General features: G+C 40.8%; 1 protein-coding gene across 1 annotated transcript in view; it reads left to right on the top strand.

Moving 5' to 3' along the window:
• Nucleotides 1-6578: 6578 nt before the first annotated feature.
• Nucleotides 6579-15016, top strand: part of LOC149181243 (regulator of nonsense transcripts UPF3-like) — a 28821-nt gene continuing 20383 nt past the window's right edge. The window contains exon 1 of the mRNA XM_089416524.1: nt 6579-6910. Within this exon, the coding sequence (XP_089272650.1) occupies nt 6771-6910 (140 nt within the window). The 5' untranslated portion in view covers nt 6579-6770. The remainder of the gene's footprint in view (nt 6911-15016) is intronic.

Below are 15016 nucleotides of genomic sequence, written 5' to 3'. Positions count from 1 at the left end.
TTCCTTGTGCCATTGTTTACTTCGGTTATATGCTTTGTGTTATTGAATATCCAGGTTCTCCACTCCTGGTCCCTTTCATTAGGTTTCCAATATTGATTTACCGTGTTCCTCCCTAGTTCTTGGTTAATTCTTTAGAGATCTACAAACTCAGGCCTTTCCAACTTGGGGAGTTGTTGCCATGCATCCTCCCAAAAAAGGGTTGTTTGTCCATTATGAATTTCCCAAAAGTTGTTCTCCTGGATAATTTGTCGGTTGCTTCTTGCTAGGTTCCAGATAGGTGATCCTTCTGGGTTTTCTTGCATTTTGATTAGGTTCTGAAGACTATGAGATGGAGCATATTTTTCCTTCCAATGTTTAGCCCATGGTAATTTGGGTTCCTTCAGCCACTTCCACCATAACTTAGCACCACAGGCCCGGTTGATCGTGGAGGGATCTTGCAAGTTCAACCCTCCCAGTTGTTTAGGCTTGCATAGTTTGTTCCACGCTATCAGTGACCATTTCTTCTTCTCAGAATTACCTGACCAGAGGAACGTTCTTTGAATGACCCTTATCTGTTGAAGAACCCCTTTGGGTGCTGGAATAATGGAGAGCATATATTGAGGTATGGCCTGAAGGACTGCTTTGGTTAAGACCAGTCTTCCTGCAAAGTTTAGGGCCCTATGTGTAACGCCCTGGCGTTTTGGGCAGGAGCGCGCCTTCACCCGACGGGCGACCCGGGTGGGCAACCCGTGGGCGACCCGTGCACGACGGGCGGGCGACCCGTGCACGACGGGCGGGCGCCCCGGGCGCGCGACCCGTGCACGGCAAAACGAAAGGCAGGTTCGGGCGAGCAGGACAACCGGCGAACGGGGACGAGCTGCGGGCAGACAAGGGCGAGCTGCGGGCGGACTGTACACGGGTGCAGCTACCCGAACTAGCAGAACAGAATGCGGTTAAGGCTCGGGCGAGCCGAAACGGCGAGTCGACCCGAGGGCGACCCGCGCCCAGCGGGCGGGCGACCCACACCCGATGGGCGAACCGACGAACAGTGGCATGACCGCGAGCTGGTGAACAGAGACATGAACGCGAGCTGGTTTAAACATAAGTGTGGGCGGTTGGGCGTGTGGACGTGAACGAAGGGAGGACGACCGGGCGGGCGTCCATCCATGAGACGGGCGGACAGGACACGACAGCTAAACGAAATGCGACAGCGAGTTGGCAATGCGGCGTAGGGCGGGTGCGGTGAACAACACACAAGTGATGGACGGGTGCGACGATCTCACGAGCTGGTTGCGACGAACTTGGGAGCATTCACAAATTACATACTAAATAATGCGATGGAAGTGCGAAGTTTATAAGGGCGTAGGTCGACCTTGCCTTTAGGCAAGGGCCGACCTGCCCATAAGATAAAAAAGGGGCTTCAACGCATTCGTTTTGGGGTCGGCTTGTAAAGTTGACACCCCTCGATGGATAAGTTAGGATGGCTATAAGTAAATGGCGCAGAAAGCTCATTCGATCAAGCAAGCACTTCACATTCTCTCTTGGGTTCGATCAAGGAACAAGAAGGACGCAGAGTGCGCATTCCTCATGCGCAAAAGGGAATAAGTGCGCAGGACGAACCAGGATTAGTTTGAAGGTCGAACGGTCACGGGGATAACCGTTTGGTGCGGAAATTCATTCGGTTGAGTTCTAAGAGGCTCGGGTGAGCTCGCTCTAACCGAAGGCGGTTTGGTATCAAGTTGTAAACGACATTCTTGCCTTTGTTGTATAAATTCTAAGTGTTGGCCGTGGGCTGCCCGGCACACTTGTTGTATCATTGAAAGGAAAAAGATTCATAATATATTTGGGCGAACTCGTTCGGGAGTTGCCCCTCCCATTATAATTATGTGTCAATGTTATGTGTTCGGTTTACATTGCATTTGATTATATTGGTTATGAATGTTTATGAAGTTTTATGCGCTCTACTTAGTTAAAGAAGACAAATTAAGTGTATAAAGGTGTAAGGCATAGTCTACATGTATGAGTATTACGAAAAAGAAAATACATGGTAGTGCCGCACCCCGCCAGATAACGGTTGAAAGATCACCGTAGACTTAGGGGCGTGACACTATGAGTCCAATGATGACATCTTTTCTCTAAGTTAGCTAGGATCTTTTCCCAGTTGATTCTTTGCCAAGGTTTGTTAGTTAAAGGAGCTCCTAGGTATCTTGAGGGGAGGCTACTTCTCCGGAAGCCAAGGATGGAGGAGAGATTTTTTTGCACTGCTAAATGAGTATTGAAAAAGAAGATAGTAGATTTCGATAGATTAAGCTCCATACCTGAGGCCTTGCTAAAAAGATTGAGGATTCTTTTATAGCCCATGGATTCTTTGACTGTGGGAGTGCCATGTAACATCGTGTCGTCAACAAATTGTTGGTGAGTGGTCGCTGGAATAGAAGGCAGGGGCTGCAATCCTTTGATAATTCCTTCCTCCTTAGCTCTAAGAATAAGTCTACTTAAACCTTCCATCAGGATCACAAAGAGGAAGGGGGATAACGGATCACCCTGCCTAAGACCTCGCGAAGGAGAGAATTGAGCAGCAGAGGCTCCATTCACTAAAATAGAAAATTTAGTAGATTTGATCAAAGCTAAAATCCATGCTATCCATTGTCCATCGAAGCCAAAAGCTTTTAAAATTGCTTCTAGGTAATTCCAGTTGACCTTGTCATACGCCTTTGATAGATCTAGTTGCATCAACATGCCTGCTTTCTTCCGGGATTGAAGTGTGTGTATCATTTCTTGAGCCAGTAAAATATTGTCCATAATTTGTCTCCCTTCAACATAGCCAGATTGCTCTTCTGAGATGAGGCCCAGAAGGATGGGTTTCAATTTGTTAGCTATAACTTTAGAGATGATTTTGTAAATGACATTACATAGCGCTATAGGACAAAACTTTGCAGGGGTATTAGCTTCCTCCTCCTTTGGAATCAGGGCAAGGAAGGTGGAGTTGAGGGACTTGAGGATTGAGGCAGAACGTCGAGAGTCCTCCACAACTTCCCAGACTTCTGTTTTGACAATATCCCAACAGGCCTTGTAGAAATTAATAGTAAAACCATCAGGCCCAGGTGCTTTGTCATTGGGCATTTCTTTCACTGCTTCTTCCACCTCTTCCATGGAAATTTCTCGAGTCAGTGCTAGGTTCTGCTCTGTTGTGATTAGCTTGGGGATTGAGGAGATGAGTTCATCAATTGCCTGCGTTCTGTCAACCTCCGGTTCTTGAGCTATGCTGTTGAAATGCGTAGTGAGAAGGGTTGATATTTCTTGATGAGTCTGTAATATGGATCCCTGTTCATCTTTAAGGCTAAGAATTTTATTAGCTCCTCTGTGGTCAATAACTGATCTGTGGAAGAATTTTGTATTATGTTCTCCTTCCTTAAGCCACTGAACTCGAGATTTCTGCTTCCATAGAGTTTCCTCCTGTTGGCAACGAAGTTGCCATTCCTGCATCAACATTTTTTCTTTGCTTACAGTTTCTGGGTTTGTATCCCCTTGAATCCAACCTGTGTGTATCTGCTCTAATTGCTCCTCTAATTTCGCTTTTTCTTTGAATATGTTCCCAAAGACTGTTTGGTTCTAGATTTTTATCTTGTTTTTAATGTGTCTCAGTTTACCTTGTAATCTGTACATTTTGGTTCCTTTAATGCCCATAGGTTCGTTCCACCATTTTTCTATTTGTTGTATGAAATCCGGATGAGTGAGCCAAAATTTTTCAAATCTAAAAGGTTTGTTTCTTGGAGTGCCCTGGATAGCAGCAATCAGAGAAATGGGCCAATGGTCTGACCCTCCACTAGGAAGAATATCTGATTCCACTATAATTCCTTCCAACAGAATGCTTTCTGATATGAGAAATCTGTCTAGTCGAGAAGCAATATGCCTTTCACCTCCCCTTTTGTTGTTCCATGTGTAAGCCCCACTTTTGGGATAGACATCCACTAGCTTGGCTGTTTTGATGAAGTCTAGGAAAGCTTCAGAGTCTTTGTTGAGTTTCCTTATACCTCCTTTCTTTTCCGTGAGGGTGGTTATCATGTTGAAATCCCCTCCTATGACTGCCTTTGCTTGGGGATACCTTAGCTTCAGGTTTAGCAGAGTTCTCATAAAAAGAAACTTGTCCTCTAGCTTCTGTGGCCCGTAGACATTAGTACATAGATATGTTTCAGAGTTTCCTACCACTTGAGCTTCTACCGCTATGAAGGATCTGGTTGCTTCAGAGGAGAGGATCTTGATTACCTGTGGATTCCACAAGGTGATTAAGCCTCCCTCCCATCCATTGCTGGCAGTCTCCAGGTATTCCATATGTTTACCTAATTTTTTGCTTATATTGAATATCGTACTGCTTGTACATTTAGTTTCCTGCACAAATATTATGTCTGGTTTTTCCTTTTGGACTTTCTTCTTTAAAAGACGCTGTTTTGTTTGGCTGTTAAGCCCTCTAGCATTCCAAGAGATGATTTTCATTTTAAACAAAGTTTAGGAGCTCAGAGAAAAAGCCTCTAGGGCTTTCATCTTACCGGAGTTTAAAAGCATTTGTCCCAGTTCTTGCAATGCTTCGTTGTTGGTTCTGCGTCCTCTTTTTTTCCGGTGTTTGGAGCTTGTGGAGGTTTGATGCAGACCCTGTGTTCGGACTCCCAGTCCTTTAGCTGTGCCTAGGCTTTTGCTTTGTATATCCATCTCTACTCTTTGTCGTGCTTTTATTATGTCATTAATTCTCTTGACTTCCTCTTCCGATATGTGTTCCATTCCCTTCTTTTTCCATTTTTCCACCATGTCTGGTAGATTCACACCCTCTTGCTCTAGTATATCATTAAGTTCCATATCTTCACTTCCGATATCACTTATGAGCATTTCTGAGTCTTCGTCTACCCCCTCTGTTGTTTCTTGAATCTGTAGCATAATGCTTGAAGGGTTCCCCTCCAATGCTTTTGTCTCAGGCTCTATAGTAGCTTTGTTTGCTTCAGTGGTGTTTTGTTCTTTGCTATTGTCCTCTGATTCCGTTTCAGTTTCCAAGATTTCAAAAGCATTGCTTGTGTTACCTTGTGAGGTGCTTGCTTTGGTTTGGCATTTCCTGTGTGCTCTTTGTTTAGCTTTTGGTCTAGTAAAGATTTCCTTGTTCTTCTCTGCTTTGTCTTCCTTATGGTCTCCTGCTGCTTTGTTCAGTGGGCATTCTCTGATTAAATGACCATGCTCATGACATTTTCTACATCGGAATGGGATTTGCTCATAATCTATGGCTTGGAAATAATCTTCATCCCTGTACTCCAGCCATAGGCCCTCATGCAGAGCTCCAGACACATCCATTTCCACACAGATCCTGGCACAAGAGGTGTACCTTCGTTGTAAAGTAGCTTCTGATGCTTTGATGAAAGTCCCTAGCTTATTCCCTATTTGTTCAAGAGCTGCATATCCCCAATAATCTATTGGTAGGGAGAAGAGGCGTATCCATACAGGTACCTGCTTGAAGGTTTCCTTTTCTGGAACAAAATTGGGTTTCCATGGCCTTATGTACAGGCCCGCAGAGGCAAAGAAATAAGGTCCGCCATCAAATATTCTATCCTTGTCTTCTAAGTTTGAGAAAACAACAGTGAAAAAACCTTTGGCTCCTAAGTGCAGTCTAACATCACCTTTGGGTTTCCATTGTTGCTTTATCCATTGACACAACGCCCGTTCTGTTGGCCAGAGCCCCATGAATTTGCAGATCACTGCATGTTCGATCATGTGATCTCGGTAAGCTTGAATGTCTGGATCTGATATCACAACCCTTAGGGTTTCTGCCACCTTGGGTTTACACGGGCCTTGGTTCTTCTTTCCGTTGAGTGTAGTCACCTTTCCTCCTTGTTCCTCTTTATCCTTATGCAGAGCCTCTTCCTCTGCTCCTGTTTGCTGCTGTCCCTGTTTGTTTTCATGGGCGAGATGAGCTTGTGTTGGCTTCTCTCTGCCTCTGTTTTCTGTTCTTTTACTGTCATCCTTTCCTTTCAGTTTTTGAGTGTTGTTATCCTCATTGCCTTCGTTTTCTTTCCTCCCCTTCCTGGTCAAGTCCTCCTTATGTAACCTTTCGTAGCCTGCTATCTGCACCCCTTCTTGTGTTGTCTGTTTGTTCATTATTATTTGCTTGTAAGTCGAGGTCCTAATGGACTCCGCGTTCTCCATTTGTCGGGTCAAAGTCTGTCCCCTTCTGTATAGCTCTAACACTCTGACCCTATTCTTCTCCAGTTTTGAAACTTCAATCTGGTGAGCCTACACTTCAAACCCCCGTTTCCACGGGAGCTCCCCTTCGCATAGGTCTTTGAAACTTGTTTTATTACCAAAACATACCCCGCTATTAAAAAAACAAATAATACGGAAAAGCATTTATATTATTTATTTGATATAATTAACGATAAATCAGTATTAATCCTTCACTTTGGCGATTGGCCACCAACGAAACAGGAGTAAAGATGTGGGTAAATCGTGGCCGTATATTTCGCCACGTGTATCGACAAGCAGGAGCGGTTTCTCTCAACATGCGCACCGTTTAATCCCGATGGGGCACGGGCTCCGACGTTGATAATCCGGTTAGGGTCATGTCAGATGGCCGGCTAGGGCACAGGCAACTCAGGGGGAGACGAGGACCGTTTCAGGCCCCACCCACACATAAAACTTAAAAATGGAAACATTGTATTGAATGGATCGCGCGTTCGAATCCCATAAGTTGAAGAAGCGCAACAACAAGAATTCTCGCGTCAATTTCATCGGGCGCAGATCATCGCGGGAGTCACATGAAGGATCCGGGAGATCGCACCAAGGTGGTGCTGCGGCATCTGCCGCCCACGCTCTCGCAGGCTGCTTTGAAGGACCAGATTGATGCCCGCTTTGCTGGGCGCTACAACTGGTTTTCTTTTCGCGTCGGGAGGGCCAGGTTTTCTTCTTTCCAAAACCCTGCTTTCGTGATTTTATTTTGTGTTTGAGGGCTTCTGTGCAAGGTCTTTTCTTGTAAGTTTTTCGATTGGTGAATTCGAGTCGGTTTCTGGGTAGTTTTATGGAAATTGAAACGGTGACAGTATGATGGGTGCTTGGCGCCGCCAAACAATTTTTTGGGGCCTGATCTTTGAGGACTAGCCGAACCCCGCTGGAATTGTACTGGCCCCTGAACCACTGTGTTGCGGGTGGTGGCACCAGGTTTTTTAATTGGTGCGATTCTGTTGTAATTGGGATTAGGGTCGATGTTGGGAATAAAGTTTGCAGGACATGGGTTGTAGCGTGATTATGTTGTGTATTTGGCGGTGGGCCGCAGGGCGAGGGTTTGCAAATTGAAAAAAAACTGTTGTTATGTTAGGAGTTCCTGTGGTCTTGGAATGGGATTTGGGTGCAATCCTGAACTACATATCTGAAATTAGTCCTGTCCATCTGGAGTGTTGTGAGAGGTTGGGAAACTTGGGATTTACAATCGAGAAAACAGTGTTTGTATCTGAGGATTGATCGTTTGTATTGCAGTTGCTTATTATTCAAATTGCAGCTCTTGTGTACGTTTGCTGGCTATCTTTACATTTTCCTCTCTTCAATTTGATATTACCTCTGGTAAATTGACGTGTGATACCGGTGCATCCGTGGATATAGAGCCAATTACTGTGTTATCCAAAGGTCTAGACTCTATAAGCTATTTCAATTGGATATAAAATTCTGTCATTCGTACTCTCCACGATGTCCGCGGGCGTTTTAAAATATGGTGTCACTTGTTTGTCATTCCTAAGGGTGTTACAGTTGAATGTGTTGGATGCACTGCAATTCATCTTAAATTAATCACTGCACGGTAATTGCCCCAAAAACAAGCAAACCGATCCCACGGGATGCATTCCTTTTTTTGTAGAGTGCAATGCCAAAAAGGGGGCTAGTTTTTGTTTGTTTACAACGAAAATGTGCCCATTGAATTTGAGTAAGACTGCATGGAAGTGATGCTGTTTCATCAGAGCCATTGGCTTTTAAATTCCTATAGTTCTGCACTCCCAGGCTTTGTATTCTTATTTAGAGACAATGCACAGGTATGTCTTATCTTTCAAGTTCTGTTTCTCCCATGGAGTCTATCATGATGTGGAAATGCTTCCTGTTTATAGATGGAATTCATGGTGTGGTCCCTTCTTGTTTATATAGTGAGAATCCATAGTATTCTGTTGAACTTCAAACTTTTGTCTGCTTGCTAAGGTAATAATATTACCAATCCCAATTTTTACTGCAATTGATACACCAAGTTGTTGCGTCAGCAAGTTTAGAATGTCATAAGGTTGAATTTGTTTGACTCTGTCATACGTGGTATTTTTGTTATGGTAAGACTCTCTCGGGGGTCATTCATGTCCAGGTTCATGGTTATTTTGTTGCATGGTTTTTTAAATACTATGCTGCACACTTTTTTATTTTCTCCGCAATAAATGATAGTACATTTCAAAGCATGCATAGCTTGATGGATATATAATGATAGTACATGTCAAAGCATGCATAGCTTGGTGGATATATATGCCTGCCACAATTTGTGGCAATACCTATTGGTAGTTTTAGGTTCACAATTATTCAATTGTTGTATGTATTGATGAGGACTGTGCTGCGCATATTTCATTTTGTACACATTAATATGTGAGAAACATCAGAACATGTATAGCTTGGTTGACATATATGCCACGGATTGCCGCAATACTTATTTGCAATTTCCTTCTTTCAACTAACTAAGAAGGAAGATCCCCTCAAAGAAATCTATAAATACAAGAGGGTTGATGTCATTTGGATTATCATGGATTGGATCATCTTATCTTTGTCTTTATCGAGCCTGAGGCTTTGAGGGTTTTAAGACCCCTTTTTTGTCAATTTTGGTGGTGAAAGATTCCACCTTAGTTGATTCCATTTTATTTTTCCTATTTCCCTCGATGTTTTGGCACAAGATTATTTGAAGATATTTTTTTGGTCCAAGGGAGGATTAATAAGCACCACGAGCTTTGTCTAAGATAGTGTCTGAAGCAAGGAAGTCACATTCAATTTTGGTCATGCAAATCTGGTTTTAAGACAGTACAACAGAGTTCTGAATATAGCCCTAATCTTAGACCATACGAACTACTTTAAGGCGAAATTTTTTGAGGCATACAAATGCCTTAAGGTCAAGCGAGGGTCAAAATGGGTGAGTTCGAAGGCAACTTGTAAGATTTGTATCTCCAATGGCAGCTGAAATCTCCTGAGGTTGTTCTGTGACAAGCTAGGGTTTCTTTAGTGGTTCAGAGGCAATTGTAGAAGCAAGAACAATGTTCAGTCAACTAATTCAGAATTCAAGGATACAAAAGTAGTTTGGATTTTTGGATTTATATGCTTGGTTGCTAAGTCAAATCCTTGACTTTGCAATCAAGTGCAGATCCTGTAACAATATATGTCGAAGTTTGTGTGTGGATCAATGCAAAGATAAAATCGAATTCTTGTGAATGAATCGAGACTTTGCAATTAGAAGTACGAATGGGTGCCTTTATTGACCATATTACGCGAATCTTTAACATTATATTGTTGGTGGATTTGGTGAACAATACATAGTATTGTCGAGATTTTGTATTAGTCAATTGAAAATTTAAATGCTACATGAGTCTGTCAATTATTGAGAAGCTAAAATTGTCCATTGAAAAAGCTAGCCGTTAGATACCCTGCTCTCTCTATTCATACTATAGCCATGATTTGGTTCTTCAACTTGTCCTTATGATGAACCACACTGGTTGGTTTGAAACGCGTCGACAAATGAATTATGATGTGATTTCCGCCGAAAACTCCTCTCAAAAATATTGATATGGATCATAGAAGCTTAAATTCAACAAAAGCTATTGTTGTACTGAGATTACTATTATTTGGAAATTAAATTATGTTGAAACCCTAATGCCCTAAGAAAACCTAGGGAAAAATTATCCTAACCCATTACAGCATGTTTATTGAGAGTGTTTCTAGGAAATTGGGTGAAAGTAGAGTTATGTCACAAAACATATGAAACTTATGCACACACCAACATCTCTTGCTTTCACAGAGGAACTTGGTCCCATTTTTTGTTAAACTAAGGTGTTGTCCATTTTTCATGAAAGAATGTAATAATCTCTTCGTTATTAAATGAAAAGCATGTTCTTTGAGAGTGTTATTGGGAAACTGTGTGAAACTAGTGTTATTGTTTGCGTAAATGGACAACCCTTCAAGAGGAAAACACGATGAATATCCTCCTTGCTTAAGAGCATAACGTCATGTTTGTTGTTTGTGAGGGTGTACAATGTTTGTGCCATGGGCCTTGTAGGCTGATGAAGCCGGGGCCAATGAGTTTATTAAATAAGTTATTAGGCTTTGTGAATGAGCTTTAATTTAAAAGGCTTGTCAAGACTCAAAACTATGTTGTGGAGCCATTCATCCAACTTTTCACCATTTAATACACTAAATTATGGAATTTCGATCAATGTGTCTAATATGAAGGTCGGCTTCTTTAGTACATTGACATGTATGTTAATGTTGTTGGACTCAAATTTGTTATAGTTGTCCTACAAGCTATTGCAATACAACCATCATGTCATTTTACGCCACATTGGCTTGGAATTTTTATGATTGATGTCGGTCTTCCCTGAAAGTCATGTGATTGTGGACAATGCTCCTTTTGAGCCAAAAGATGTTGTAGATATAGATTGACCTGAACATTTAGCATATTTCCTTTGAGAAGAAGCCATAAAAAATGATGGCCAAAGAGTTCAAGCTTCAATGGTACATAGGGCCATTGGATGAATGTGATGGTTGCTAAAAATTGCCTTTGAGAAATGTGTCATGAATTGAATGGTACAATAAAGTAGCATGAAGTAGCATGATTATTTTAAACAAATAGAGTCATAAATATGGAGAGTTTAGTGAGAAAATTGCACTAAAGCGCCCTTCAAATAGGTAGATTACAACTAATTATGTGATTCAAAGGGTTGTTTGCTGTCAAAACATGTATAGTGCTAAATGGAAGGGTTGCCATAGGTGAGATCCAAGCTTACTAGATTTTAATGATATAACAACAAAAACAATTATTATACAGATCATTGCTTTGAACAACAATTGTTGTTTTATCTAATGATATCATGTTGTGGGAGAATGAATTGTTGAAGATCACTCTTTGTAGAAGTTAAAAGAACATCAATGCTTGATGCAATGGCGGGTTATTGAATCAAGCATGTAATAACAAAGAGGAGTTGCTTCTTCTTCTCTATTGTAGGACTTTTAATCACTTGCTATTGTAACCACTCTTCTTCCTTTCTAACAATGTGACTCCTTGCAATCTAATTGAACCAGTTAACTCAACATGTGATTTAGAGCATTGACATGTTTGAGGGCAAGATAGGATAAGGTAGATTTATTAATGTTTGATTAATGACCACAAAAGTAGGTTTAAGGGATTGCTTAGTAGAATGATGTCATTACAAAACAAGAGTACCAAAAGCTCTCCTGTAAAAGGCAAGATGCAAAAAGTGAAGTAAGGTAGAGTAGGGAGCGAGGGCTACGCTGACACACGAACAACCCTCAACCCCAAGCCAGAAACTTGCTCTAGGATGGAGATGTATAGTAGGAGAAGATCTAAGAACAAGAAGAACCAAAAGTAATGAGGTAGGTTTGTCATGGAATAGACCCATATCTCCTAACATTCAAGGCCAAGTGAATGAAGCTCAATATGGTATGATGTTTCGCGGGAGAATTGGTGGGATGCCTTGATTACCTACTTCACTTCTCTCTTGAGGAGGTGGTTTGCTATTGAGGCTTGGGGGACGTCGTCCATATATTGGGGAGGGATTTGATCTAGTCATGTTGCTAAAATCTCATTGATTTGGTGTTTGGAGTTATATTAATATTGGTATGTCTCTTAGTGCCCCTTATTGTTGAGGGTAACACTATGAAGAAGGAAGTGATCCATTGGGTAGAGTTTATTGTAATAGGAGGTTGGAGAATAGGGGCTTAGAGGGTGAGGCCTTCCCGCATGTATAAGGATAAGCACCTTTAGTTAGAATATTTGAAGAAACCAATGATGGACTTAATCCCCTCGAATAGGCAATGAACCCTTGTCCCCCGAATATCATAGTATATGGAGTAGTGGAAGATGAAGTGCTTCTTAGTCTCGACTTATTGTAGGTGGCATAGTTGGCAGATCATAGGTGGCATATCGAGTTCTCTCTCTCTCTCTTCAGTGATCTAGCTCTCGCATTAAGGATCAAGTTCTCGCATCAGTATTTATCTCTCTTATTATCAGTAATAGAACTATTGCATATTTGCAAATCTCTTATCATCATTGGCAGATCTTTTATTATCAGTAGAAGATCTATTGCAGATTTGCAGATCTCTTATCATCATTGGCAAATCTCTTATTATCAGTAGCATATCTATTGCATATTTGCAGATATTTTATCATCATTGGTAGATATATTATTATCAATAGCAGAACTATTGCAGATTTGCAGATCTCTTATCATCATTGGCAAATCTCTTATTATCAGTAGCAGATCTATTGCAGATTTGCAAATCTCTTATTATTAGTAGCAAATCTCTTATTATCAATAGTATATCTATTATTATCAGTAGAAGATCTATTGCAGATTTGCAGATCTCTTATCATCATTGGCAAATCTCTTATTATCAGTAGCATATCTATTGCATATTTGCAGATATTTTATCATCATTGGTAGATATATTATTATCAATAGCAGAACTATTGCAGATTTGCAGATCTCTTATCATCATTGGCAGATCTCTTATTATCAGTAGCAAATCTCTTATTATTAGTATTTGCAAATCTCTTATCAGTAGCAAATCGCTTATTTGCAAATCTCTTATCATCATTGGCAAATCTATTATTTGGCAGATCTATCGTTTGGTAGATCTATTGACATAATCTCATAACTCTTGTTCAATTCTCACACCAGTGGTTTCTACTTTTGTTATTTGTTGCTGTTAATGCTCTTGCTCTAGAGAAGTGTTATTGTAGTTGGTATTGCTCTCACACCAAACGTATTTAGCTCTTGTGTTGATCTTGCTCCAGAGATATTCTATTCTTGATATTGCTTTCGCACTAGAGTTTGATTGTTGGTATATTGCCTTTGTTTCAGTAGCATTTTGATCTTATGTTTGGAGAATATTGCTCTCATTATTTAGCTCTCGTACTTGTGCACTTTGTTCACGCACTTGTGTCTACTGCTCTTGTTTTAGAAGCCTCTGGAGGCTTGTGGTGGTACTTTGAAGCTGTCATATTAAAAAGGGTTGTTATTACTTATTTGTAAAAGGAGTTTTGTATTTTGTTTATGTATTTCTGTTGAACATTTGAAGACGATCTAATAGAAGAGCATTTAAAAATGGTTTTCTCCCATACTTGGGTTTATCCTTGGTCTTGGACCAAATCTTTTGTCTTGCTGTTCATTATCTGTCTTCTATGGTTTATGATCTCAAAAATTAAATTTTAAATTTGCAAAAGTTTAACATGGTACTAGGGTCGTGGTGAAGATAAGCTCAAGAATAGTAAGCTTAAGGCAATTATTTGCTGAAAGACCTTATTTGTTGCTTAAAATACAACAATAGATCAGTTTAGATGGCTACATCCTTTCTTCAAGGACAATGAGAAATTGACAGGGGCTTCAAATTATACTGCTTGGAAACTTAGACTGGACACCAACATGGATGGAGAAAAAGTTCTAGAGTATGTCCAAGGATGTGTACCTTAGCCTCTGGAAAATGCCCCTGCTACTGTTAAAGCAAGATACATGAAAGGTGAGATCAAAGCCCGCAAAATTATCATTGATTCTTTGAAATACCATATTCTTACCTATATCTCCAAATTGAAGACGTCTAAGGAAATGTATGACAAGATTGTTGGCATGTTTGAATTCAAAATTTGAATCACGTCCTTTAACTGAAGAAACAATTCAAAGATATCAAATTGAATAAGGGAGACTCTATTCAGGCTTATTTTATAAGGATTACTGAACTCAAGGACCAAATTTTGTCTGTTGGCGAGCCTTGTCTGATAGGGAATTGGTACACACAACCCTTGATGGACTTCTTGCAGCTTGGGAAGTATCCATTACTACTATCAGCAATAACAATGTTTTGCCAACTTTTGATGAAATGATTGGAAGATGAAAGCAGGAAAAATCAAGGATGTTTTGAAGGTGCAAAATTCAGAGACATGAAGAAGGAGAACCATCTACCTTCACCGCACAAGCAAAGAAGAAGAAAGGAGAGTGAAAATCTTCTAAGCGAAAGTCCAAACCCAAGTCTTTCAAGAAGAGCATGAGGAATGTTGAATGATTTAACTGTCACAAGCATGGGTGCTATGCTCAAGATTGTCCAGAATGAAGATCCTCTTATAATCAAAGGAGTAGCAACAACTACAATAATCAGTCTCCTGATTGAAAAAGGAGGAATTATGGAGGAAGAAGATATAAAGGAAGAAGCAATGCTCACAGTGATTGTGATCAAGAGCCTCATCCTCAAAAGAGATACAAAAATACAAGGTACGAAAATATTGTTGCTGCTTCTCAATCTGAGTACTTTATGATTTTAGCTGTCTAGTGCTTCTCCTCCATATTCTTTAGATAGCTGGTTAGTGGATAGTGGTGCCTCTAGGCACTTCTCTGGTTATAAAGAAGTCCTCTCTAGTTTGGTTGAGAGGGAGATTGGTTTAAACATTATCCTTGGAGATAACACTACATACCTTGTAAAAGGGTTTGGTTTAGTTTCTTTTCATTTGGATCTTCGAGAAACTATTCATCTTCAAGATGTTTTATATTTACTTGGTCTAAAGAAAAATCTTGTATCTATATCTGCTCTAGAAGATAAAAGAAAGCATCGTTGAAGAAGAAATTTCTAGTCTTTAGAGATGCTTGGATTAAGGGATGTACCTCTTCTGGGTTCGAGACGTGGCTGATCAAGAACACTGAGATGTGTGCTCTTCCCCCTGGTTGAGCTCCCAGGGATGAGGAATTGAGCTACTGAGCTCCTGGGGATGAGGGACCTC

The sequence above is a fragment of the Pinus tabuliformis genome, chromosome 3_2 (genome assembly GCF_031772625.1).
Source record: "Pinus tabuliformis cultivar Carrire ecotype Pingquan chromosome 3_2, CPIR1, whole genome shotgun sequence".
Lineage (NCBI taxonomy): Eukaryota > Viridiplantae > Streptophyta > Pinopsida > Pinales > Pinaceae > Pinus > Pinus tabuliformis.
This window is presented reverse-complemented; position numbering and strand designations above follow the sequence as displayed.